The 26,550-nt window shown below is 43.0% G+C and overlaps 1 protein-coding gene across 8 annotated transcripts in view; it reads right to left on the reverse strand.

Moving 5' to 3' along the window:
• TBC1D15 (TBC1 domain family member 15) overlaps positions 1–9,043 on the reverse strand; it is a 77,958-nt gene extending 68,915 nt beyond the window's left edge. For 5 of the 8 annotated variants that reach the window (XR_006274565.1, XM_038402252.2, XM_038402223.2 and 2 more), the window contains exons 1-2: positions 5,347–5,580; positions 5,009–5,083 (exon numbers count right to left, since the gene is read on the reverse strand). Coding sequence is in view for 7 of the 8 variants with exons in the window: in XM_038402252.2 (XP_038258180.2) it covers positions 5,009–5,083; positions 5,347–5,565 (294 nt within the window). In the remaining variant the exon portion in view is untranslated. Of the gene's footprint in view, positions 1–5,008; positions 5,084–5,346; positions 5,581–9,010 lie in introns of those variants that run through there. The other 3 variants (XM_038402233.2, XM_038402243.2, XM_043493291.1) reach the window with 2 other exon arrangements.
• Between the last annotated feature and the right edge of the window lie 17,507 nt (positions 9,044–26,550).

The following is a 26,550-nucleotide window of genomic DNA, read 5'->3' on the forward strand; positions in this document are numbered from 1 at the left end:
TTCTATGTTCAGTTTAAATTCAAAAGAAACCCAAACATTTGAAACTTACAGAAAAAGACAGTGAAGATCACACAAATAATCTTAAATCTGATCAACTAGAACTGCACTAAGAACAAGTAGAAATTTTAATACAACCTTACCTATTCATAATTGACAAATTGATCTCATCCCAGTAATGACAGATGTATCATTTATTACTCTAAATTGTACAATTCTTGAGCCACTTCCACCCTTCTTTACGACCACAGACAACAGAAAAGGATGCATTTTAACAATTCCAGGTTAAATAAATATTATTTTAAAAGCAATCATTCCCAACTCCCTGCAAAGATTCCATGTGTCAATTATACAATAGTGAGAAACAGAATTGACCTTTGTTCTAAATAAAGACCACAGCATTAAGGCAGCAACACAGGAAGAGTAAAAGTTATTAAGATGGCAAACATTACACTTTGTGTCCATACTGTGTGCATTCACCAATAGCGATGGTTCGCCATCTGCAGCTGCTCTGTAAATACAAAAGTAATCTAGAATTGTTTCGGTCCATGGCACGCACCACAGATTCCTGTTCAGATTTGTAGCTCATGAAATACTGCAGGATCAGCCAAATTATGTTCATAACACTTATAACAAGACCAGAGGGGAGTGCAGGATCCATGTTTTTAGGCAGAGATGGTAGGTGCACAGTTTACAGGGGCTGTTGAAAAATGCCACAAAATGTAGTTGGAAGCCCATGAAATGACAAGACACAAAAAAAATGCATCATTGGGACAGGGAGCCCGCGCCCATGATGCACTGCAATCCATTCCCACAACTTCTAGCAGCAGAATGTGGCAAGTTGCACAGTAAGATAGCTATCCACAGTGCACTGCTCACTCTTTCTCTATGCTAGAGCATCAACTGTGCATTCACTATAACACAAGAAGCACTGTGTGAACACGCAAAAGCGATGTAATTATAGCGGGTTTCAGAGTACCAGCCGTGTTAATCTGTATCGACAAAAAGAAAAAGGAGGATTTGTGGCACCTCAGAGACTAACAAATTTATTTGAGCATAAGCTTTCGTGAGCTACAGCTCACTTCATCGGATGCATTCAGTGGAAAATACAGTGGGGAGATTTATATACACACACAGAGAACATGAAACAGTGGGTGTTACCATACACATTGCAACGAGAATGATCAGGTAAGGTGAGCTATTAGCAGCAGGAGAGCGCGGGGAAGGGGAGGAAAAACCTTTTGTAGTGATAATCATGGTGGGCCATTTCCAGCAGTTGACAAAGTCTGAGGAACAGCGGCCAGGAGGGAGGGGGGGAATAGTTTTACTTTGTGTAATGACTCATCCACTCCCAGTCTTTATTCAAGCCTAAGTTAATTGTATCCAGTTTGCAAATTAATTCCAATTCAGCGGTCTCTCATTGGAGTCTGTTTCTGAAGTTTTTTTTGTTGAATAGCAGCCACTCTTAGGTATGTAATCGAGCGACCAGAGAGCCTTAAGTGTTCTCCAACTGGTTTTTGAATGTTATAATTCTTGACGTCTGATTTGTGTCCATTCATTCTTTTATGTAGAGACTGTCCAGTTTGGCCAACGTACATGGCAGAGGGGCATTGCTGGCACATGATGGCATATATCACATTGGTAGATGTCTAAGTGAACAAGCCTCTGATCACATGGCTGATGTGATTAGGCCCCATGATCGTGTCCCCTGAATAGATATGTCGACAGAGTTGGCAATGGGCTTTGTTACAAGGATAGGTTCCTGGATTAGTGGTTCTGTTGTGTGGTGTGTGATTGCTGGCGAGTATTTGCTTCAAGTTGGGGGGCTGTCTGTAAGCAAGGACTGAACTGTCTCCCAAGATCTGTGAGAGTGATGGGTCGTCCTTCAGGATAGGTTGTAGATCCTTGATGATACGTTGGAGCGGTTTTAGTTGGGGGCTGAAGGTGATGGCTAGTGGCGTTCTGTTATTTTCTTTGTTGGGCCTGTCCTGCAGTAGGTAACTTCTGGGTACTCTTCTGGCTCTGTCAATCTGTTTCTTCACTTCAGCAGCTGGGTATTGTAGTTGTAAGAACGCCTGATAGAGATCTTGTAGGTGTCTGTCTGTCTGAGGAGTTGGAGCAAATGCTGTTATATCGCAGAGCTTCGCTGTAGACAATGGATCATGTGGTGTGGTCTGGATGAAAGCTGGAGGCATGTAGGTAGGCATAGCGGTCAGTAGATTTCTGGTATAGGGTGGTGTTTATGTGACCATCGCTTACTAGCACCGTAGTGTCCAGGAAGTGAATCTCTTGTGTGGACTGGTCCATGCTGAGGTTGATGGTGGGATGGAAATTGTTGAAATCATGGTGGAATTCCTCAAGGGCTGCTTTTCCATGGGTCCAGATGATTGATGATGATGTCATCAATGTAGCGCAAGTAGAGTAGAGGCATTAGGGGACGAGAGCTGAGGAAGCGTTTTTTATGGCCGACTTAGAACATGTTGGCATACTGTGGGGCCACGCCGGTACCCATAGCAGTGCCGTTGATTTGAAGGTATACATTGTCCCCAAATGTGAAATAGTTATGGGTGAGGACAAAGTCACAAAGTTCAGTCACCAGGTTAGCCGTGACATTATCGGGGATATCGTTCCTGACGGCTTGTAGTCCATCTTTGTGTGGAATGTTGGTGTAGAGGGTTTCTACATCCATAGTGGCCAGGTTGGTGTTTTCAGGAAGATCACCGATGGATTGTAGTTTCCTCAGGAAGTCAGTGGTGTCTCAAAGATAGCTGGGAGTGCTGGTAGCGTAGGGCCTGAGGAGGGAGTCTACATAGTCAGACAATCCTGTTGTCAGGGTGCCAATGCCTGAGATGATTGGGCATCCAGGATTTCCAGGTTTATGGATCTTGGGTAGCAGATAGAATACCTCAGGTCAGGGTTCCAGACTTCAACAGACTCCGAGAGACAGCTGAATTGAAATTAATTTGCAAACTGGATACAATTAACTTAGGCTTGAATAGAGACTGGGAGTGAATGGGTCATTACACAAAGTAAAACTATTTCCCCATGTTATTTCCCCCCCCAACCCCCACTGTTCCTCAGACATTCTTGTCAACTGCTGGAAATGGCCCACCTTGATCATCACTACAAAAGGTTTTCCCCGCCCACTGGTAATAGCTTTCTCCGCCCACTGGTAATAGCTCATCTTAAGTGATCACTCTCCTTATAGTGTGTATGATAACACCCATTGTTTCATGTTCTGTGTGTGCGTGTATATAAATCTCCCCACTGTATTTTTCCACTGAATGCATCTGATGAAGTGAGCTGTAGCTCACGAAAGCTTATGCTCTAATAAATGTTAGTCTCTAAGGTGCCACAAGTCCTCCTTTTCTTTTTGTAATTATAGAGGTTTATGATTGTCGGCATAGCTTGTGTCAACTTAGGCTATATCTACACTACAGAGCTAAGTGAGTTCAGTTTTCAACCACAGGGTATAAAGAGAATGAAAGAGAAGTTGGAGACTGACATTGCCATGAAGAAAAGAAAAAGTTAAGTTATTTGGGTGACCTTCGTAGTATCAGGGCCCTACTGTCAACCTCTTGACCCCTGCCCCCCTCATCAGAAGGCCCACCCCATGGGGTATTACGTCCGGGGTCAAGGCTGCCACACGACCGGAAGCAAAGTGTGTCATGTGACCCCTCTAACAACTCCTCCCACTTCCCTCTACCAATCAGGAGGGGTTTCACCCCTCTAGGACTGCCCCAAGAGGAGATTTGACCAATCAGGGAAAGTTCCGGGGTGGGGTGGCGTGTCCTCTCCGGAAATGGGGTCATGTGACCCCTCTAACCCCACCCCAGAACTTGCCCTGATTGGTCAAATCTCCTCTTGGGGCAGTCCTAGAGGGGTGAAACCCCTCCTGGTTGGTAGAGGAAAGTGGGAGGAGTTGTTAGAGGGGTCACATGACACACCTAGCTTCCAGTCATGTGGCAGCCTTCACCCCGGAAGTAATACCACATGGGGCGGGCCTTCCGGTAAGGGGGGCAGGGCTTAAGGGGTCAAAGGGGTTAGGGTTTGATTGACAATAAGGCCCTTATACTACTGACCTTAACTGTGCACTCTCACACTTGCATATGTTTGTACTTTTTGTAACTAATCAACACAGAATTTCCCGGCTTTCTAGACTTGTGGGTCATGTGTTTTAAGCAACAACTCTAAAGGATCTTTAACATTCTAATCTTTTATAGTGCTTTTATTGTAACAGACTTAGTAGGCAGGGGCCAAAATTGGGCTTATCATAGTGGAGAGATAGAACCACTATAGCTGAGGTAGATATAAGCTTACTGTTAAAGCACTTAGAAAAATTGGAAGTTAACATCTACATACATATGAATATTGCATAGATCCCTGACCAGCCCATGCAGAGAGATCTCTGCAACATCAAGAGAGGAGTAGGAAAATAATTACTTGTCTTAGGCCTAGTCTTTCTTGATTAGGATTTAAATGTCTGATGTTCGGTCATGTTACTTACCTCAATTTAAGACCTTTCAAAATTCTAAACAAAACAGGGCAAATTTTATTCATTTGTATTACATTAGCTTTGTTTTAGCACATACCAAACTAGTACAGTTAAAGCCTAGAGACTTTAATCAAGATATTTTCTCTCCTAGACTTAAACCATTTTAGTTAGGGTGGGTGAGCTAACATCCTAACACAACATCTTTAAACCCTCGTGTAGGCAGATCCATAGAGGTAGCACTCCCCTCTTTCATACTCTGAAGATCAGGTTTCATTGGACCCTAGCACCCTCCACTCAGACAGCAAAACGTAACGTCTTTATGTTCTGTCTGAACAGTGCTTAGCATAATGGGGTCCAGGACTAGGACACCTAGGTGCTACAGCAACAAAAATAACCACCACCCTGAATAAGTGAACTTCTAGTTTTAGGATCATCTAGCTAAATTTAACAGATGAACAATACATACAAAACCTGCAGAGAGATGAAAAGGTGAATGCAAGTAATTAATAAGCATACCTTTCCAGCACAGAGGATATTGGAAGAGTCCAAAGTATCATCCAATGGTCTCCAGTCTACTATTACTTCAGCTTCCTACAATACAAGTTACACTTATGCATCAACACAAACTCAGTAAGATAATTAAGAAAATGAAGATCTCCCTATTTATGCAAAGAATTATGTATGTTTACTTTATACATTATTTTAGGTATAGCTGCCAATCATCATGGTGTTCATTAACAAATACAAACACTGAGGATTTTTCTTTTAATATTTTAAACTTGCAAAGGTATGTTAGATGCACTGAAGGTAAATGAAAGGAAAAAAAAAATCTAACAACTGTAGCAAATGATTACCTTTTCTATGACACGAAGTACTCCTGATATTATACTGTCCTGGTCGTCATTTTTTGCACAGGATGAATGAATGAAAACCCCTTCTTGTTCATACACAACCTGGTGGGGGGGGGGGGAAAATGGATCAACGTCTTGTTTTAATGGCAGAGCAACATTTAGACAACATAAATACCTAGACAGATAATACAGGGGGAACTTTACTCTCAGTATTACTGTCATGTCCTAAAAATCACATTTACAGCACTAAAACGGTACTATGCAATTAATTTGATCTATAATTTTGATTTGTCCTGCAATTCAAAATTAATCCTGTTGCACCGACACAAAAAGTGAGTTGCCGCATCCTTATTCTGGAAAAAGAAATGGTTGTTGCACAAAATACTTTATTTCAACTTCAGTATATTGAAAGATTAAATTTATAGGATCAATGAAATACTGTAGTACACAGTTACTTGGGAAGAATTTTACATCATTAAAATTAATCTGAATGGTGATCTTTGAATATATCTATATGATGTAAATTTAAGCGCATCGAAAGTTAAAGACTAATTGTGTAAAAGTTAAAGACTAATTGTGTACAATCTGCTGAATGAGATTACATTTTCCTTTATATAAAAATTAATTTGCAAAAATCTAAACACTGTGTTCTCTGCCAAGATTCAGCATGATCTCCTGGCTGCTTGATATAAATAACCTTAATCAAAAGTCTACCAAAGGAAATGAAAACCAGGGTTGTTGTAAACCTGACGAAACCCACTCATTTTGCTTGGAGGGGAGGAGGGAGTGGAGGAGAACCCAGTGAAAAAACCCCAAACACTCAACACTAAGGTTTTGAGAAGTGAAAACATAAAACATTATGCGATTCATCTTGTGGGCATATTTGTTCCTCAAATATAAAACAGTATGCATTGTTCAAAATGGAGAAATGTACACATCTGGAAATAAAATGTAATAATCCTCTCTACTAACTAGCTTGGCCTTTTGTATCTGTGCTAAAATACCAATACCCTTTTACAAATGTATTTGCTTTTGAAAAGCTGTTGCCAACTTAACTACTTTGTCACTAGATTTAGCAACCTTTTGGTTTCCCTAGCAAGAAAATAAGTGTCAAAGTGACTAGTGACAAATCTAGCGACTTTCACTGCCAATTAGTGACATTCAAAGAAGTCACCAATATGTATAGTCAAAAAAATTATTCACAAGCAACTTAGTAGTGTTAATAAAATCCATTCCATGTCCTTCTACTACATTCTTTTGCACACCAAGTCAATATCATTACATCTCAATTGAGCATGTCCTCAGAAGGAATTGCATTCCAGGGCTTCTTGGTCTGAGATCATTATAATCTGCAGGAGAGGAAAGAAGTCTGTGGAGGCTAATTAAATACTTTGCTAAAGTCTGGCATACTTTGGAGAGAGCACCACATTAGCCAGGGCTTATTTTACCCAAATGTGTTCTTTCTTGCTGCTCCATAGTAGGTAGCGAACCCTGTGGTACAGGCAAAGATTGCTAATGAAGTGGGCAGGATTGGGGAGGCAGGTTAGCTGGTGAGGAGAGCTGCACAGATGGAAGGTGTAGTGGGATGAGACAGGGCGATGTGTGCCAGTGGGAAGGGGGGCACCAGGGATGAAGCCCTTACTACAGGATCAAAGGTAGAACTAGCTTGATTTCAGCTCCTCTTCACTCTTTCCCCCGTCTTGGCCTGGGGTTAGCTGCCCAGCTGTTTTCAGAAATCAAATCCTGGAAGAGTGGGGAAGGGGTCCAGCTAGCAAATTTTTGTTTTTAAACCTACTTTCTTAGCTCCCTGTAGCCCCAAGCTCAGCTCAGGTGAATTCCCTCTTTCCTCTGGCTCTGGGCTCTCCATTTCACTAACCTGTCCACTAAAATCCAGGCTGGCAAGAAAAAGAGGCTCAGCTGAAATTAACCAACTTCAGCCAACCTGGGCTGCAGTGTACAGAGCTATCCCTATGAGCAGAGGGCTGCAATTTCCTTTCCAATGAGCGGAGGGCATCCTCCTGATGAGGACAGTGTACCATACTAGTTGCTTGAGGTATGTAGTAAGAAGAGCATAGAATGGATTTTATTAAAACTATTGAGCTGCTTGTGAATGATTTTGTGACTATACGTGCTTGTATGCACAAGTGCATGTATGCAATTCTCTGGAAATTTTGTTAGTGACATTTTTTACTCCTTTTGAGTGCTGAAACAGCTACATCTAATGACTTTTCAGGGTTTGACTGTGCTCAAATAATAGGCAGTCAATTGACTGGTTATCAAACCTAGTTTTCTGGCTTTTTAGTTTCAGGGGCACCTGATCGTGGAAGCCAGACAGAATTAGTGCACGATTCTAAAACACCACCACTGTTCACTTAGATAGTATGAAAAATATACACATCTATACAAAATAATCAACACATCTATATGCTTTTCCCTGCCTCAGGTTCCTCACCTCTTGAAGAGTTCTTTGGGCTTGGACTACGTCCGCTAGAGTATCTGGAATCCTTCTGCGTATTGCAGCATGGATGCTGGAGCCAGGCTTTGGGGCCTGGGTCCAGAAATGCTAAATCTAGAGTGTCACCAATAAGTGTGGATGCTCAAGCCCTGGCATTACAAATACAGAGTACATGGACTCAAGTCCTGATAATCCTGGGTTTAACACTGCAGTATAGATATGCCTTTCATCTACTTTGCCCCATCTTTAAAAGTAGAGCTCTAACGTCAATATATCATCAAAAGTCTCATTACTAATTTGTACTGCAGCTTCTTCTAGATCATGGGATCTGGGGTGCTCTACACACATTGTATTAAATATAATCTTGAACTATGACAAAAAAGCTGTAATACTCCATTTTACATATATACTTTTTGATAATGGACAGACTTTTCCTCTCAGGTTAATAGGATTTGGTCTTACTACTTTTATGACTAGCATGGTACACACTTTCCCTGCAGTCCATTTTACCTTTAGAAAAAACTTTTTATTCTGTTTTCTTTTCAGTTCTGGTACTGAATAAAAGCTGAGATGAAAAGGAAGATGAAGTAACAGAACTTCTTTTTGAGCATGACTCTCGAATAGCAAAGAAACGTCAGGAAGAAGGTGAGATCTGTCGGGAGAAACTAAATGAAAGCAAAACAGAAATACTACTTGAAAATGAAGCAGAAAGGAAGAGAAGCTTGACTGGAGGTCAAGATGATGACAAAAGATGCCCATCACTATCCAGTAAATTCAGAAGGAGGATCTCACAAGCAAAAATATCTTGTTTGGAATACTGAGAACAAAGATATCAGTCCTGAATTAGTTTTGGATGAAGAACTGAAGAGTGAAACTACCTAAGGGCTGGCTAGTAGTGATCCAGCTACAAGGAAACAGCTAACCAGTGCAAACAAAGATTTGATTGTACTGAATAGGATTCCTTAAGAATTCAATCTCTTTTCCATGAGATTCCTGTGGCCATACTTTTCCAGTAAACATTTTTGAAGGCCTTGCTGAAAGAAAAAAATAAGTGTCCAGAAATTGGATTGTATGGAGTCAGCATGCTCAACAACAGTTCTGCTTTCCTTGTTGTCTTTTTGATGGATGCACTAAACAACAGCAACAAAAGTATCAGTGCTTTGCATGTCCGGTGATGGACTCAAAAGTAACTAAGATTGGGTTGAAAGCCACGAGCACACTTCTGTTCATTTTTCACTCTACTTCACCTGAAAAAAAGTTTGAAGAACTACACTGGAATTGATGGTGCTCTTCAAAAACAACGTTGAGGAAGAAACCCTAAAAAGCCACGAAATTTTGAAATACATCTTAAATGTCACATTGGTTTTAGCTGGTTTCATTTGCAAATCTAACAGCAAAACAGGAGACCAAGGGAACAGCCTTTTCTTTTCTACTTTACCATTGTTTGAGGTATCAGAATGGAGTTCATAGAAGAGGGTTAAAACCAAATCCCAAACACTTATCCAAAATATACAGAAGGCATTCTACTACGATACGACTGACAGAAAACCAGATGCCTCCCATAGAGAGCAAATTATTTTTTGTTTTGTGATACGCTCAAACTCAAGATAACATATGGGACATTAAAGAGTGCTTTTTGATGCCCGAGGACTCAAAGCAGGGGAGGGGGAGAAGGACATTGCAGAGCCAACATGCAGAGTACTTGAAAAGAGTGGTATTGACCTTCAAAATTGTAGAGGTCAAAGACAGGACAATGGGTCCAACATGGCTAGAATTTCTGAAGGAGCACAAACTAAATTTTACAGAAGAACCCTCAGACAATCTACTCTCTACATAGTTCACACAGTCTGAGTCTTTGTGGAGTGCATGCAGCAGACTCAAGTGTGGACATAAAGAGTTTGTATGGAAACGTTCAAATTCTGAAACTTGTTCAATTCCATCCCTGCCTGATGAAAAGTTCTACAGAAAGCTGCAAACATTTTGTTGCAGACTAAGTGGAATTCAAGAACTGAAGCAGTGAAACCACTATCAAAGTGATAGCCCTCACCTACACTAGCAGTTGAGGTTGAATTTAGCAGCGTTAATCGATTTAACCCTGCACCCATCCACACGACGAAGCCCCTCCCCCTTTTTTTTTTTTTTTTTTTTAAACTTAATGCACTCTTAAAATCAATTTCTTTACTCCATCCCAGACAAGAGGATTAGCGCTGAAATCGGCCTTGCCGGGTCGAATTTGGGGTACTGTGAACATACTTAGACAGTATTGGCCTCCGGAAACTATCCCAGAGTGCTCCACTGTGACCGCTCTGGACAGCACTCTCAACTCAGATGCACTGGCCAGGTGGAGAGAAAAAGGCCCGTGAACTTTTGAATTTCATTTCTCGTTTGGCCAGCGTGGCAAGCTGCAGTGAGTGCAGAGCTCATCAGCAGAGGTGACCATGAGGGAGTCCTAGAATTGCAAAAAAGCTCCAGCATAGACCAAAAGGAGGTACAGGATCTGATCACTGTATGGGGAGAGGAATCCGTGCTATCAGAACTACGTTCCAGTTTTCAAAATGCCAAAACATTTGTCAAAATCTTCCAGGTCATGAAGGACAGAGGCCATAACAGGGACCCGAAGCAGTGCACGTGAAACTTAAGGAGCTGAGGCAAGGCTACCAGAAAAACAGAGAGGCAAACGGCCGCTCCGGGTCAGAGCCCAAACATGCCGCTTCTATGAGGAGCATTCCATTTTAGAGGGTTCAGCCACCACTACCCCAACCGTGTTGTTTGACTCCTTCAATGGAGATGGAAGCAACACGGAAGCAGGTTTTGGGGACGAGGAGGAGGAGGACGTTGTAGATAGCTCACCGCAAGCAAGTGGAGAAACTGGTTTTCCTGACAGCCAGGAACTGTTTCTCACCCTGGACCTAGTACCCCTCAAACCCACCCAAGGCTACCTCCTGGATCACGCCAGGCGGAGAAGGGACCTCTGGTGAGTGTACCTTTTTAAATAGTATACATAGTTTAAAAGCAAGCGTGTTGAATGATTAATTTGCCATGGCATTCGCGGCCAATACAGCTACTGGAAAAGTCTGTTAACATGTCTGGGGATGGAGTGGAAATCCTCCAGGGACATCTCCATAAAGCTCTCCTAGATGTACTCCCAAAGCCTTTGCAAAAGGTTTCTGGGGAGGGCAGCCTTATTCCGTCCACCATGGTAGGACACTTTACCACGCCAAGCCAGTAGCACGTAGTCGGGAATCATTGCAGAACAAAGCATTTCAGTGTATGTTTGCTGGTGTTCAAACAACATCCGTTCTTTATCTCTCTGTGTTATCCTCAGGAGAGTGATATCATTCATGCTCACCTGGTTGAAATAGGGTGCTTTTCTTAAGGGGACATTCAGAGGTGCCCGTTCCTGCTGGGCTGTTTGCCTATGGCTGAACAGAAAAGTTCCCCGCTGTTAGCCAAGGGGAGGAAGGAGGGGTTAGCCATGTGGTGGGGGGGGAGGCAAAATGCGACCTTGTAACGAAAGCACATGTGCTACGTATGTAATGTTAACAGCAAGGTTTACCGTGAAAGAGTACCCATTGTTCTATAAAAATGTGTCTTTTTAAATACCACTGTCCCTTTTTTTTTTCCCCGCTCCACCAGCTGCATGTGTTTCAAGGATCACAGGATCTTCTCCTTCCCCAAGGCTAGTGAAGATTAGAAGGTGAAAAACAACGCACTTGTGATGAAATGTTCTCCGACCTCATGCTGTCCTCCCACACTGACAGAGCACAGATGAATGCATGGAGGGAGACAATGTCAGAGTGCAGGAAAGCATAAAATGACCGGGAGGAGAGGTGGCGGGGCTGAAGAGAGTAAGTGGCAGGCTGAAGCTGAAAGGTGGCGGCAGCATGATGAGAGGAAGCAGGATTCAATGCTGAGGCTGCTGGAGGACCAAACTAATGTGCTCCAGTGTATGGCTGAGCTGCAGGAAAGGCAGGAAGAGCACAGACCACCGCTACAGCCCGTGTAACCAACTGCCCTCCTCCCCAAGTTCCATAACCTCCTCACCCAGACGCTCAAGAATGCCGTGGGGGTGGGCCCCTCCGGCCACCCAGCCACTCCACCCCAGAGGATTTCCCAAGCAACAGAAGGCTAGCATTCAATAAGTGTTATGTGGCCTTGTCCTTCCCTCCTCCACCACCCCTCCCGGTGTTACCTTGGCACTTATCCCCCTATTTGTGTGATGAATTAATAAAAGAATGCATGAATGTGAAGCAACGACTTTATTGCCTCTGCCAGTGGTGATTGAAGGGAGGAGGTGAGGGTGGTTAGCTTACAAGGAAGTAGAGTGAACCGGGGGAGGATTGGGGGGTTAGGGCACATTTCATCAAGGAGAAACAAAACAGAACTTTCACACCGTAACCTAGCCAGTCATGAAACTGGCTTTCAAAGCTGCTCACATGCACACCCCACCCTCCTGTGCTCTTCTAACCACCCTGGTATCTGGCTGTGCGTAACCAGCGGCCAGGCGATTTGCCTCAACCTCCCTCCCCGCCATAAACGTCTCCCCCTTAATCTCACTGACATTGTGGAGTGCACAGCAAGCAGTAAAAACAATGGGAATATTGGTTTCCCTGAGGTCCAACCAAGTCAGTAAACTGCGTCAGAGCGCTTTTAAATGTCCAAATGCACACTCTACCACCATTCTGCACTTGCTCAGCCTGTAGATGAACAGCTCCTGACTACTCTCCAGGCTGCCTGTGTATGGTTTCATGAGCCAGGGCATTAAGGATAACTACAGGCATTTCAATATCCCCAATGGTTATTTTCTAGTCTGGGAATAAAGTCCCTTCCTGCAGCTTTTGAAACAGACCAGAGTTCCTGAAGATGCGAGCGTCATGTACCTTTCCCGGCCATCCCACGTTGATGTTGGTGAAACGTCCCTTGTGATCCACCAGTGCTTGCAGCATTATTGAAAAGTACCCCTTGCGGTTTATGTACTGGCCGGCTTGGTACTCCAGTGCCAAAATAGGGATATGGATTCCGTCTACGGCCTCACCACAGTTAGGGAATTCCATTGCAGCAAAGCCATCCACTATAACCTGCACATTTCCCAGGGTCACTACCCTTGATATCAGCAGATCTTTGATTGCATTGGCTACTTGCATCACAGCAGCCCCCACAGTAGATTTGCCTACTCCAAATTGATTCCCTACTGACCAGTAGCTGTCTGGCCCTGCAAGTTTCCACAGGGCTATTGCCACTTGCTTCTCAACTGTGAGGGCTGCTCTCATCTTGGTATTCTTGCACCTCAGGGCAGGGGAAAGCAAGTCACAAAGTTCCATGAAAGTGCCCTTACGCATGTGAAAGTTTCGCAGCCACTGGGAATCGTCCCAGACCTGCAACACTATGAGGTCCCACCAGTCTGTGCTTGTTTCCCAGGCCCAGAATCGGCATTCCACCACATGAACCTACCCCATTAGCATGATGGTGCCCACATTGCTAGGGCCCGTGCTTTGAGAGAAGTCTATGTCCATGTCCTCATCACTCTCATCACCACGTTGACATCACCTACTCGCCCAGTTTCACTTTGCCAGGTTCTGGTGCTGCATATACTGCTTGATAATGCGCATGGTGTTTAATGTGCTCCTAATTGCCAAAATGAGCTGAGCGGGCTCCATGCTTGCCATGGTATGGCGTCTGCACAGAAAAAAGGTGCGGAACGATTGTCTGCCGTTGTTCTGATGGAGGGAGGGGCGACTGATGACATGGCTTACAGGGTTGGCTTACAGGGAATTAAAATCAACAAAAGGGGTGGCTTTACATACATCAAGGAGAAACAAAAACAACTGTCACACAAAATGGCCCCCTCAAGGACTGAACTCAGAACCCTGGATTTAGCAGGCAAATGCTCAACCCACTGAGCTATCCCGCCCCCCCCCCCCCGTATTTCAGGGAGGACTAAATCTCAATTAAACTTTTCAAGGTGCCCCGACAAACCTCACCGAAACGATTGTCGGCCATTGATTTCACAGAGGGAGGCGGGGGGAGCAAATGAATACAAAACAAATCTGGTGTATTTCTTGTTTTGATCCACTCCATCTATCTTTTACATCTTTGTCTGGCAGCACATGGTGCAGTAGGACTGCTAGCCATCCTTATCTCCTGCCTGCTTACCAGCAGACAATGCAATAGGACTGCCGGCAGGACTAAAGAGAATGACCTGGTTGAGTCATTCCTACTTTAGTCCCTGTTCCCATGTCTGCCCAGGCGCTCCTGACCGACCCTACCAAGGCGGTCAGGAGCACCTCGGACATGACGACGATGGTTATCAGGCCTATTGCACCGTCTGCTGCCACAAGGCAATGGGCTGCTGCTGTGTAGCAATGCAGTACGGCGTCTGCCAGCACCCAGGAGACGTACAGTGACAGTGAGCTGAGCGGGCTCCATGCTTGCTGTGGTATGGTGTCTGCACAGGTAACTCAGGAAAAAAGGCACGAAATGATTGTCTGCCATTGCTTTCACAGAGAGAGGAAGGGCCTGACAACATGTACCCAGAACCACCCGCAACAATGTTTTTGCCCCATTAGGCACTGGGATCTCAACCCAGAATTCCAATGGGTAACAGAGACTGCAGGAACTGTAGGATAGCTACCCACGGTGCAACGCTCCAGAAGTCAACGGTAGCCTCGGTACTGTGGAAGCACTCCGCCAAATTAATGCACTTAGAGCATTTTTTGTGGGGACACACACAATAGACTACATAAAAACAATTTCTAAAAAAATGACTTTATAAATTCAACCTAATTTCGAAGTGTAGACATACCCATAGAGAGAAATTCTTCAAGTTTTGGTGAAATCAAACAAAGAAGTCAATTTGTCTGCGGACTTATATAATAAAGGAGATTATGTGTCTGTCTGGTTAATATATTTCAAATTCATTTTACTGGTTTAAAACCTTGCAGCAAACCATCAACAATGTAAAATGTTTACTTCAAGACTCTGAGCTTACACTGTGTGAAGAATCAAGGCTGATGAAATCACCTGTAAGTGAAATGGAGCGCCTTCAAGAATCTTGGCCTCTGATTCTTGATGAGTCCCAACTTGTAGCAGCTGGCCTGGGCCAGAAGAACAGGGGCAAAAAGAAGAAGCCATTATACAACAAAGACAGGATCACCACATATTACCAAGAAAACCAAGTTCAAGGTTGACTTTATGTTGCTATAGACACTCTTATCAGGGAAAACAGAAGAAAATCTGAAACAGCTAAATAAAAGCTCACAAACAATTAAAATGCTACCCAAGAGATTTGATAGAGGATTTTGTTGAAAAAATTCAACTTTTAAGCATACTGACACACACAGTTTCGAAAAATTACTTCAATTAAGCGGTTATATGAGATTTACGAACAAAGACTGCAGAATGTTCTCCTGCAGACCAGTATCATTCCAAGGACTTTGATCTTGTTATCTATTTTAGTTTCCAGAAGGAACTGCTCCTTTAGCAAGTTAGCCCTGATTTAAAAAAAAAAAAAAAAAAAAAGCCACCCGCTCCCAATCTACCATGGGTAAAGGTTAAGATTTTGTCATGGTTATTTTTAGTATAAATCAGGGACAGGTCATGGGCAATAAACAATATTTCATAGATACCCATGACCTGTCCCTGACTTTTACTAAAAATAAGAGGCAAGCAGGGGAAAGGGCTGAAGCCCAAACCCCACAGGAGCGGAGGGGGACTGACAGCCCAAGTTCTGGCCGCTGCCTCTGCCACGGGGGTTGAAGTCAAAGTCATCACAGAGTTTCCTTAAAGTCATGGAATCCATGACCTCCTTGACTATATTGTATCCTTAATCATGGGTCAAGATCACATATCAGCTTTAGTGATGCTGTCAGAGGACAATCTTGCAAGAGTATAAATTAAAACAGTATGTATTAGAAAAAAGCAAGAAAGATAAACGTGACGTGATTTGTCTTTAGTGATAATAAATCAGTTTTAAAGTTTTTAACAGAATTCTTCAAACTTTCTTCTCTATTTTGCCTTGGGCCCCCAAAAACTTCTGAGTAGCCCCAAGTCTTAGCCAAATCAAAACTCCCTCACAAAGCAACAGTATAAAATGGGGGGCATGTAGATAGGCTGTTGCCATACTCAAATGTGGTCTCTTCGCCTTCACAAACACTTTCCTAGTTCTCTGAGATTTTTCCTTCAGTTGTTGGAAATACAAATTGTTTATTGCATTGGGTCAGAATCTTTACCAAATTATCTAATTTTAGACCATTTCACAGTTTCCAAGAAAAAATAAAAAGAAAGTCATCAGCAGTTAGCTTAACTATTGCAAATTATCAGAATGTTAATATGTTGGTGTGAAAGCCGTATATATTAATGTAATGCAGCTGCTATCCATTTAAGATGCTGGAATACACAGGTCACTCTCGGAACAGCAAATTAAGACCTTTGAAAATGCCTAAAAAAAAATACGAATGTATTCTTTGACTATATCTCAGCATATGATGATTAGTTACTTTAAAAGTTATGCTACATTGTACTGAAACAGAAGTAGGACAATCAATTGTAATAAGGCTACACTTAACATAAATAGTTCCAAGCACAACAGGCCAAAGAGGAAAATGTTTCCTTCATTAATATTCCAAGAATGGAAACTATCCACTAACTATTAGTGTTTTTTCCATATCTGGTGCTCCTCCTTTAATTCCTTGGATGGGTCAAATTGTGAGTATGAGTATGCTAAGGAAAGAAGCCACCGTGTAAGCACCAGCTTTCCAACTTCCTTTTATGTCTGAACCATGAGGCTTATCACAAAACACGTACCACTATGGTAATTTCATTTTATTTCTTTATTTTTTAATTATGGGAAAAGAAACAGAAGGTAGTTACACAGATCATGATAAAACTGCAAGCTTTTAAAGATTCTGAAGTTTACAGTTTAGAACAACATGCATGAACATCATAAATTAGCTTAGCAAAACATTGTGAATGGTAACTGTCTATGCCCTGAAAATGTACCTATATACTGAAAATACTCAGGGTATGTGTACACTAAAAGCTTAAATCGACCTTTATTAGGTCAACTTGTAGTCACCACAGTAATTACTGCGGTGGTGCATGTCCACACTACCCTCCATGGGTCGGTGGTGCACGTCCTCACCAGGAGTGTTTCCACCAAACTAAGAGACACAACGTGGGGAGCTGAGAGCCGCATCTCTCAGCTCTGCTGGCAGCTCCCTGCCAGGAGCCTGGCTGCCCCACAGGCTACCAGGCTTCCAGCAGGCCTCCCGGAGCTTCTCACTTCCCAGTTCCCCAACAGAAGCAGGGCTTCTTGCCCCTGGGAAGCGGAGTCCAGCTGCCCCAGTCTTCTCATCCACCTCAGCCCCCACCTGCTCCCCACCATGAGCTAGGAAGCCTTCTCAATTTCACTGCTCCAGCACAGAGCTGTGAAAATGACAAGACAGCCAATATTCCCAGCTGAGAGCAGAGGAAGAGAAAGTCGTTGGGAGCTGGGTCCATTCTTGCCCCAGGTCTAAAGACGAGCGGAGGGAGCTGGGCTCTAGCTGCCCAGCTTTCTTCTCAATTTCATGGCTCCGCTGGAGAAAACTAACAGCCGATATTAGTAATGCAGTGCACAGATGCTGCATCACGCTAACAAATCTTACATAATCCCTACACCTCTCATGGAGGTGGAATTATATTGGCGTCGTACAGCACTTACACTGGCAGGACAAGGCTGTAGTGTAGACAGTGACATAATTAGGTTTCAGAGTAGCAGCCGTGTTAGTCTGTATCCGCAAAAAGAAAAGGAGTACTTGTGGCACCTTAGAGACTAACAAATTTATTTGAGCATAGGCTTTCGTGAGCTACAGCTCACTTTGTCAGATGCATGCAATGGAAAATACAGTGGGGAGATTTATATACACAGAGAACATGAAACAATGGGTGTTACCATACACACTGTAACAAGAGTGATCAGGTAAGGTGAGCTATTCTTAGCAGGAGAGCTGGGGGGAAAAAAAAAAAAAAAAAAAAAAAAAACACTTTTGTAGTGATAATCAAGATGGGCCATTTCCAGCAGTTCACAAGAATGGGTGAGGAACAGTGGGGGGTAGGGAGAGGGGAATAAGCATGGGGAAGTAGTTTTACTTTGTGTAATGACACATCCACTCCCAGTCTTTATTCAAGCCTAAGTTAATTGTATCCAGTTTGCAAATTAATTCCAATTCAGCAGTCCCTCATTGGAGTCTGTTTTTGAAGTTTTTTTTGTTGAAGAAATGCCACTTTTAGTCTGTAATCGAGTGACCAAAGAGACTGAAGTGTTCTCCGACTGGTTTTTGAATGTTATAATTCTTGATGTCTGATTTGCGTCCATTTAGTCTTTTACATAGAGACTGTACAGTTTGGCCAATGTACATGGCAGAGGGACATTGCTGGCACATATCACATTGGTAGATGCGCAGGTGAACGAGCCTCTGATGGTGTGGCTGATGTGATTAGGCCCTATGATGGTGTCCCCTGAATAGATATGTGGACACAGCTGGTAATAGGCTTTGTTGCAAGGATAGGTTCCTGGGTTAGTGATTCTGTTGTGTGGTGTGTGGTTGCTGGCGAGTATTTGCTTCAGGTTGGGGGACTGCCTGTAAGCAAGGATTGGCCTATCTCCCAAGATCTGTGAGAGTGATGGGTCGTCCTTCAGGATAGGTTGTAGATCCTTGATGATGCGTTGGAGAGGTTTTAGTTGGGGGCTGAAGGTGATGGCTAGTGGCGTTCTGTTATTTTCTTTGTTGGGCCTGTCCTGTAGTAGGTGACTTCTGGGTACTCTTCTGGCTCTGTCAATCTGTTTCTTCACTTCAGCATCTGGGTATGTAATTGTAAGAACGCTCGATAGAGATCTTGTAGGTGTTTGTCTCTGTCTGGGGGTTGGAGCAAATGTGGTTGTATTGTAGAGGTTGGCTGTAGACAATGGATCATGTGGTGTGGTCTGGATGAAAGCTGGAGGCATGTAGGTAGGCATAGCGGTCAGTAGGTTTCCGATATAGGGTGGTGTTTATGTGACCATCGTTTATTAGCACCATAGTGTTCAGGAAGTCGATTTCTTGTGCGGACTGGTCCAGGCTGAGGTTGATGGTGGAATGGAAATTGTTGATATGGTAGAATTCCTCAAGGGCTGCTTTTCCATGGGTTCAGATGATGAAGATATCATCAATACAGCGCAAGTAGAGTAGGGGCATTAGGGGATGAGAGCTGAGGAAGCGTTGTTCTAAGTCAGCCATAAAAGTGTTCGCAAAAAGAAAAGGAGTACTTGTGGCACCTTAGAGACTAACAAATGTATTTGAGCATAAGCTTTCGTGAGCTACAGCTCACTTCATCCGATGCATTCGGTGGAAAATACAGTGGGGAGATTTATATACACACACGGAGAACATGAAACAATGGGTTTTATCATCCACACTGTAAGGAGAGTGATGATAAAACCCATTGTTTCATGTTCTCCATGTGTGTATATAAATCTCCCCACTGTATTTTCCACCGAATGCATCCGATGAAGTGAGCTGTAGCTCACAAAAGCTTATGCTCAAATAAATTTGTTAGTCTCTAAGGTGCCACAAGTACTCTTTCTTTTTGCGAATACAGATTAACACAGCTACTACTCTGAAACCTGTCATAAAAATGTTGGCATACTGTGGGCCACGCGGGTACCCACAGCAGTGCCGCTGATTTGAAGGTATACATTGTCCCCAAATGTGAAATAGTTATGGGTGAGGACAAAGTCACAAAGTTCAGCCACCAGGTTAGCCGTGACAGTATCGGGGATACTGTTCCTGACGGCTTGTAGTCCATCTTTGTGTGGAACGTTGGTGTAGAGGGCTTCTACATCCATAGTGGCCAGGTTGGTGTTTTCAGGAAGATCACCGATGGATTGTAGTTTCCTCAGGAAGTCAGTGGTGTCTCGAAGATAGCTGGGAGTGCTGGTAGCGTAGGGCCTGAGGAGGGAGTCTACATAGCCAGACAATCCTGCTGTCAAGGTGCCAATGCCTTAGATGATGGGGCGTCCATAATTTCCAGGTTTATGGATCTTGGGTAGCAGATAGAAAACCCCAGGTCAGGGTTCCAGGGGTTTGTCTGTGTGGATTTGTTCTTGTGCTTTTTCAGGGAGTTTCTTGAGCAAATGGTGTAGTTTCTTTTGGTAACTCTCAGTGGGATCAGAGGGTAATGGCTTGTAGAAAGTGGTGTTGGAGAGCTGCCTAGTAGCCTCTTGTTCATACTCCGACCTACTCATGGTGACGACAGCACCTCCTTTGTCAGCCTTTTTGATTATGATGTCAGAGTTGTTTCTGAGGCTGTGGATGGGGTTGTGTTCTGCACGGCTGAGGTTATGGGGCAAGTAATGCTGCTTTTCCACAATTTCAGCTCGTGCACGTCGGCGGAAGCACTCTATGGAGAAGTCCAGTCTGTTGTTTTGACCTTCAGGAGGAGTCCACCCAGAATCCTTCTTTTTGTAGTCTTGGTAGAAAGGGCTCTGTGGGTTAGTATGTTGTTCAGAGGTGTGTTGGAAATATTCCTTGAGTCGGAGACGTCGAAAGCAGGATTCTAGGTCACCACAGAACTGTATCATGTTAGGGGTGGAGGGGCAGAAGGAGAGGCCCCGAGATAGGACAGATTCTTCTGCTGGGCTAAGAGTATAGTTGGATAGATTAACAATATTGCTGGGTGGGTTAAGGGAACCATTGTTGTGGCTCCTTGTGGCATATAGTAGTTTAGATAGCTTAGTGTCCTTTTTCTTTTGTAGAGAAGCAAAGTGTGTGTTGTAAATGGCTTGTCTAGTTTTTGTAAAGTCCAGCCACGAGGAAGTTTGTGTGGAAGGTTGGTTCTTGATGAGAGTATCCAGTTTTGAGAGCTCATTTTTAATCTTTCCCTGTTTGCTGTAGAGGACGTTGATTAGGTGGTTCTGCAGTTTCTTTGAGAGTGTGTGGCACAAGCTGTCAGCACAGTCTGTGTGGTACGTAGACTGTAATGGATTTTTTACCTTCAGTCCTTTTGGTATCACGTCCATCTGTTTGCATTTGGAAAGGAAGATGATGTCTGTCTGTATCTGTATGAGTTTTTTCATGAAGTTGATAGATTTCCACTCCATACAACTAAATTCAGTGCCTTGCATAATGACAGGTTTCAGAGTAGCAGCCATGTTAGTCTGTATCCGCAAAAAGAAAAGGAGTACTTGTGGCAGAAAAGGAGTACAAAAGGACTACAGAGGCTTGTTCACCTGCACATCTACCAATGTGATATATGCCATCATGTGCCAGCAATGCCCCTCTGCCATGTACATTGGCCAAACTGGACAGTCTCTGCATAAAAGAATAAATGGATACAAAACAGATGTCAAGGATTATAACATTCAAAAACCAGTCGGAGAACACTTCAGTCTCTTTGGTCACTCGATTACAGACTAAAAGTGGCAATTCTTCAACAAAAAAAACTTCAAAAACAGACTCCAATGAGGGACTGCTGAACTGGAATTAATTTGCAAACTGGATACAATTAAATTAGGCTTGAATAAAGACTGGGAGTGGATGTGTCATTAGACAAAGTAAAACTATTTCCCCATGTTTATTCCCCTCTCCGTCTCCCCCACTGTTCCTCACCCGTTCTTGTCAACTGCTGGAAATAGCCCACCTTGATCATCACTACAAAAGGTTTTTTCCCCTCAGCTCTCCTGCTGGTAATAGCTCACCTTACATGATCACTCTCATTACAGTGCATATAGTAACACCCATTGTTTCATGTTCTCTGTATATATAAATCTCCCCACTGTATTTTCCACTGCATGCATCTGACAAAGTGAGCTGTAGCTCACGAAAGCTTATGCTCTAATGAATTTGTTAGTCTCTAAGGTGCCACTAGTACTCCTTTTCTTTTGACATAATTAGATCAACGTAAACTGCCTTACATTGACCTAATTGTGTAGTGTAGACCAGGTCATAGAAATGTTTAAGTACTAACTAAACAGTTACTTATTTTATATTTCAACTATCTGGAATAGTTGCAACTTTAACCATGGGTCTATCACACAAATCTGTTCAGTTCTAATGACAGCTTTTGTGATGCCAAACCAAACCATGCTAAAGAATGTCCATATCTGACTTATACAGAACAAAAAACCCTAACTCAATAAGAAGTCACACATGGATAATACAACTCTGGAAAGGAGTGGAGACATGGTACTCCAGTTTTATAAACTATAATGGATATAAAGGTCTCAATGAATCAATCCTAACTAGGTATTCCATGGTACAGTAACCCTAGTAAATGATGAAGCAGTGCAGGCAGTCATCAAAATCTCACTATTGCAAGTTTTTCCTAGGAGCTGTGGGCTGAGGAAGAACTGAGGCTGAAGACTCAAGATAAAAGCAGTGCAACAGTTCATATCTGGAAGCTTATCTTTCAAATAGTATTTTTAAATTAAAGCTTAAATTTTGCAGAAATTGAGGGGTCTGGATTCTGTTATTGCCAATCAAAGCATTCAAAAAACATCAGACCCCTAAAAGATCATGAGATGGCTTAGAATTCAGCTTTTAAAAAAATAAAAAAAATAAATTGAGTCTTTATGTGCCTTCTGCTTTTGGAGCATTTAGGACTCACGTCTTCGAGCGCTTTCAGGGCAATGATGAAGACTAGAAAAATCAGCTCTCTTTCTTTCTTTCTTTCTTTCTTTCTTTCTTTCTTTCTTTCTTTCTTTCTTTCTTTCTTTCTTTCAAGTGGAATTCTCATTTCATTCCAGGAGTTGGGGTTTTAAGTAAAAATCCACCCAATACTGACAAGATTGCCAGAGTTGGAAACTATGGGAACCACACACACAGTAAAGGTTTCTTACTTGCCAGTAATAAGCAAATTTTTCAAGTCCTGCCATAGATGCATTGAAAGTGTCTTGAGCTATTAGAATAATTATACAGTAACAGTGGTATTTAAACTAAAATACAAGTCTCTTAAGCACAGACAGGAGAAGAGCCTCAGATAGTAATAAGCAAATTTTACTGTGAGCATTTGTGCAAGAGAAGTTCTATAATGGATATAAAATGCAATTAAGAACAAACAGAAACTTTCGAATTATGAGTAAAGGAGAGTTATACTTTAACTCTTCAGCACAGTGAAACCGTAACTGAGGCCTTGTCTATACTTAAATGGGTTTACCAGTACAGATATATGCTATAGCTTAAAACAGTTCCCTGAATGTAATATACTATACTAGCAAAAAGACTTTTTGCCTACATAGCTTTCGCTGGCATAGCTATGTCAGTTAGAAATGTGAAAGGCGTGGGGAGAAAATCGCATTCTTAACAGACATAGCTACACTGGTAAAACATTCTAATTTAGACAAGGCCTAACATTCAGAAGAACTCCAGGCAGGCACAGGTCTCTGCTCACAGCATACTATGAGGCTTGGTCTACACTAGCAACTTATATCCGTATAACTACGTCACTCAAGGCTGTGGAATATCTACCCCCCTAAGGGACACAGTTATGCCAACCTAACTCTCAGGTTAGAGAGCACTATATGAATGGGAGGGTTCCTCCCATTGACATAGTGACTGCCTTTCTGGGAGATAAAGTACCTATGCCGACGGGAGAAGTCCTCCAATTGGTGTAGGTAGCATCTTCAGTGTAGTGCAACAGTGGCGCAGCTGTGCTGCTGCAGCAGCATTTTAAGTGTAGAGAAGCCCTACATCAATCCGTCTGTTAAATGATGCCTTAAATTTAGAGGATATACAGAAAGGAGTCTGATTCCATGAAGGTTACAGAGATTCCTTTGAAGCAGCACATATCAAATGACTAGAGATGGCTGAAATCGAATATTGAATAAACTCACATAATGGAAAATGTATATTGGTCTTAATGACCGATATATTTAATTAGAGGACTATGCACGGTAACACAGAATATTCCCACCTATACGGGGTAACAGAACGTTCACACTATGTAAAGAAGCACACAAGAGAAAATAACCTCCCTGATGACAAGTGTACCAATGAGTGTGGGATGGTAACACAGAGGGAAAGATCTAACAGCCAAGATACTGAAAATACACAAACTCCAAGAATGTAAAAACTGTATTTGTCCATAAACAGACTAATTATAAAGTATCCTATCTAGTGAGGTTGTTTTTCAGATTTTAAAATGAGATTTTATGCCACAACTTTTTATTTTTACTTTATTTTCTAACAAACCTTTCTTTCTGTAGAAAGAATAGTAAATATGGCAGGCGACCAGCTTGGCTTAACAGTGAAATCCTTGCCGATCTTAAACACAAAAAAGAAGCTTACAAGAAGTGGAAGATTGGACAAATGACCATGGAAGAGAATAAAAATATTGCTCGGGCATGCAGGAGTGAAATCAGGAAGGCCAAATCACACCTGGAGTTGCAGCTAGCAAGAGATGTTAAGAGTAACAAGAAGGAAGGGTTTCTTCAGGTATGTTAGCAACAAGAAGAAAGTCAAGGCAAGTGTGGGCCCCTTACTGAATGAGGGAGGCAACCTAGTGACAGAGGATATGGAAAAAGCTAACGTACTCAATGCTTTTTTTGCCTCTGTCTTCACGAACAAGGTCAGCTCCCAGATTGCTGCACTGGGCAGCACAGCATGGGGAGGAGGTGACCAGCCCTCTGTGGAGAAAGAAGTGGTTCGGGACTATTTAGAAAAGCTGGACGAGCACAAGTCCATGGGGCCGGATGCGCTGCATCCAAGAATGCTAAAGGAGTTGGCGGATGTGATTGCAGAGCCATTATCTTTGAAAACTCATTGAGATCGGGGGAGGTCCCGGATGACTGGAAAAAGGCTAACGTAGTGCCCATCTTTAAAAAAGGGAAGGAGGATGATCCTGGGAACTACAGGCCAGTCAGCCTCACCTCAGTCCCTGGAAAAGTCATGGAGCAGGTTCTCAAGGAATCAATTCTGAAGCACTTAGAGGAGAGGAAAGTGATCAGGAACAGTCAGCATGGATTCACAAAGGGCAAGTCATGCCTGACTAATCTAATTGCCTCCTATGACAAGATAACTGGCTCTGTGGATGAGGGGAAAGCAGTGGACGTGTTGTTCCTTGACTTTAGCAAAGCTTTTGACATGGTCTCCCTCAGTATTCTTGCCAGTAAGTTAAAGTAGTATGGGCTGGATGAATGGATGATAAGGTGGATAGAAAGCTGGCTAGACTGTCGGGCTCAATGGGGAGTGATCAATGGCTCCATGTCTAGTTGGCAGCTGGTATCAAGTGGAGTCCCCCAAGGGCCAGTCCTCAGGCCGGTTTTGTTCAATATCTTCATTAATGATCTGGAGGATGGTGTGGATTGCACCTTCAGCAAGTTTGCAGATGACACTAAACCGGGAGCAGAAGTAGATACGCTGGTGGGTAGGGATAGGATACAGAGGGCCCTCGACAAATTAGAGGATTGGGCAAAAAGAAATCTGATGAGGTTCAACAAGGACAAGTGCAGAGTCCTGCACTTAGGATGGAAGAATCCCATGCACCGCTACAGACTAGGGACCGAATGGCTCGGCAGCAGTTCTGTAGCAAAGGACCTAGGGGTTACAGTGGACGAGAAGCTGGATATGAGTCAACACTGAGTTGCCAAGAAGGCCAATGGCATTTTGGAATGTATAAATAGGGGCATTGCCAGCAGATCCAGGGACGTGATCGTTCCCCTCTATTTGACATTGGTGAGGCCTCATCTGGAGTACTGTGTCCAGTTTTGGGCCCCACACTACAAGAAGGATGTGGAAAAATTGGAAAATTGTCAGCGGAGGGCAACAAAAATGATTAGGGGACGAACTCATGACTTATGAGGAGAGGCTGAGGAAACTGGGATTGTTTAGTCTGTGGAAGAGAAGAATGAGGGGGGATTCGATAGCTGCTTTTAACTACCTGAAAGGGGGTTCCAAAGAGGATGGATCTAGACTGTTCTCAGAGGTAGCAGATGACAGAACGAGGAGTAATGGTCTCAAGTTGCAGTGGGGAAGGTTTAGGTTGGATATTAGGAAAAACTTTTTCACTAGGAGAGTGGTGAAACACTGGAATGCATTACCTAGGGTGGTGGTGGAATCTTCTTCCTTAGAAGTTTTTAAGGTCAGGCTTGACAAAACCCTGACTGGGATGATTTAGTTGGGGATTGGTCCTGCTTTGAGCAGGGGGTTGGACTAGATGACCTCCTGAGGTCCCTTCCAACCCTGATATTCTATGATCCTATGATTCTTTTATAAGGAAGATCCCTTGGGGTTGGTCTACACTAACACTGTAAGTCGATATAAGATACACTAGTTCAGTTACATAAGTTACATAACTGAAGTCGACGTAATTTTAGGTTGACTTACAGTAGTGTCTACAGCGCGCTATGTCGACGGGAGGCACTCTCCCATTGGCTTAGGATATCTTCACCAAACCCGCTAAATTGACACCACTGTATCTATCACAGCAGTGTCAATTTACCCAGTAGCATAGACATGGCCTTGGAGACCATTCCCAAAGACTAAGAAAACAAACTGGCCTCTGGTAAGCAGCAGATAGAGGTAAAGGGTACCCATGCTGAGGCATATAATCAAAAGCACCCGGGAAGAAAGTCTTCATTACCAAAAAAACACTAGCTGTAGTTACTTGCATGCACAGAAAAACATGATGACTGCAATGAAGAACAGAGAACTGACGCGCACGAGTGTTTTAATGTAGATGGTCACTATTTGAAAATGAATCTGAATCATAACCATAATGCAATGAAAACAAATTAAGTA

This window comes from Dermochelys coriacea, chromosome 1 (genome assembly GCF_009764565.3).
Source record: "Dermochelys coriacea isolate rDerCor1 chromosome 1, rDerCor1.pri.v4, whole genome shotgun sequence".
NCBI classification, from domain to species: domain Eukaryota; kingdom Metazoa; phylum Chordata; order Testudines; family Dermochelyidae; genus Dermochelys; species Dermochelys coriacea.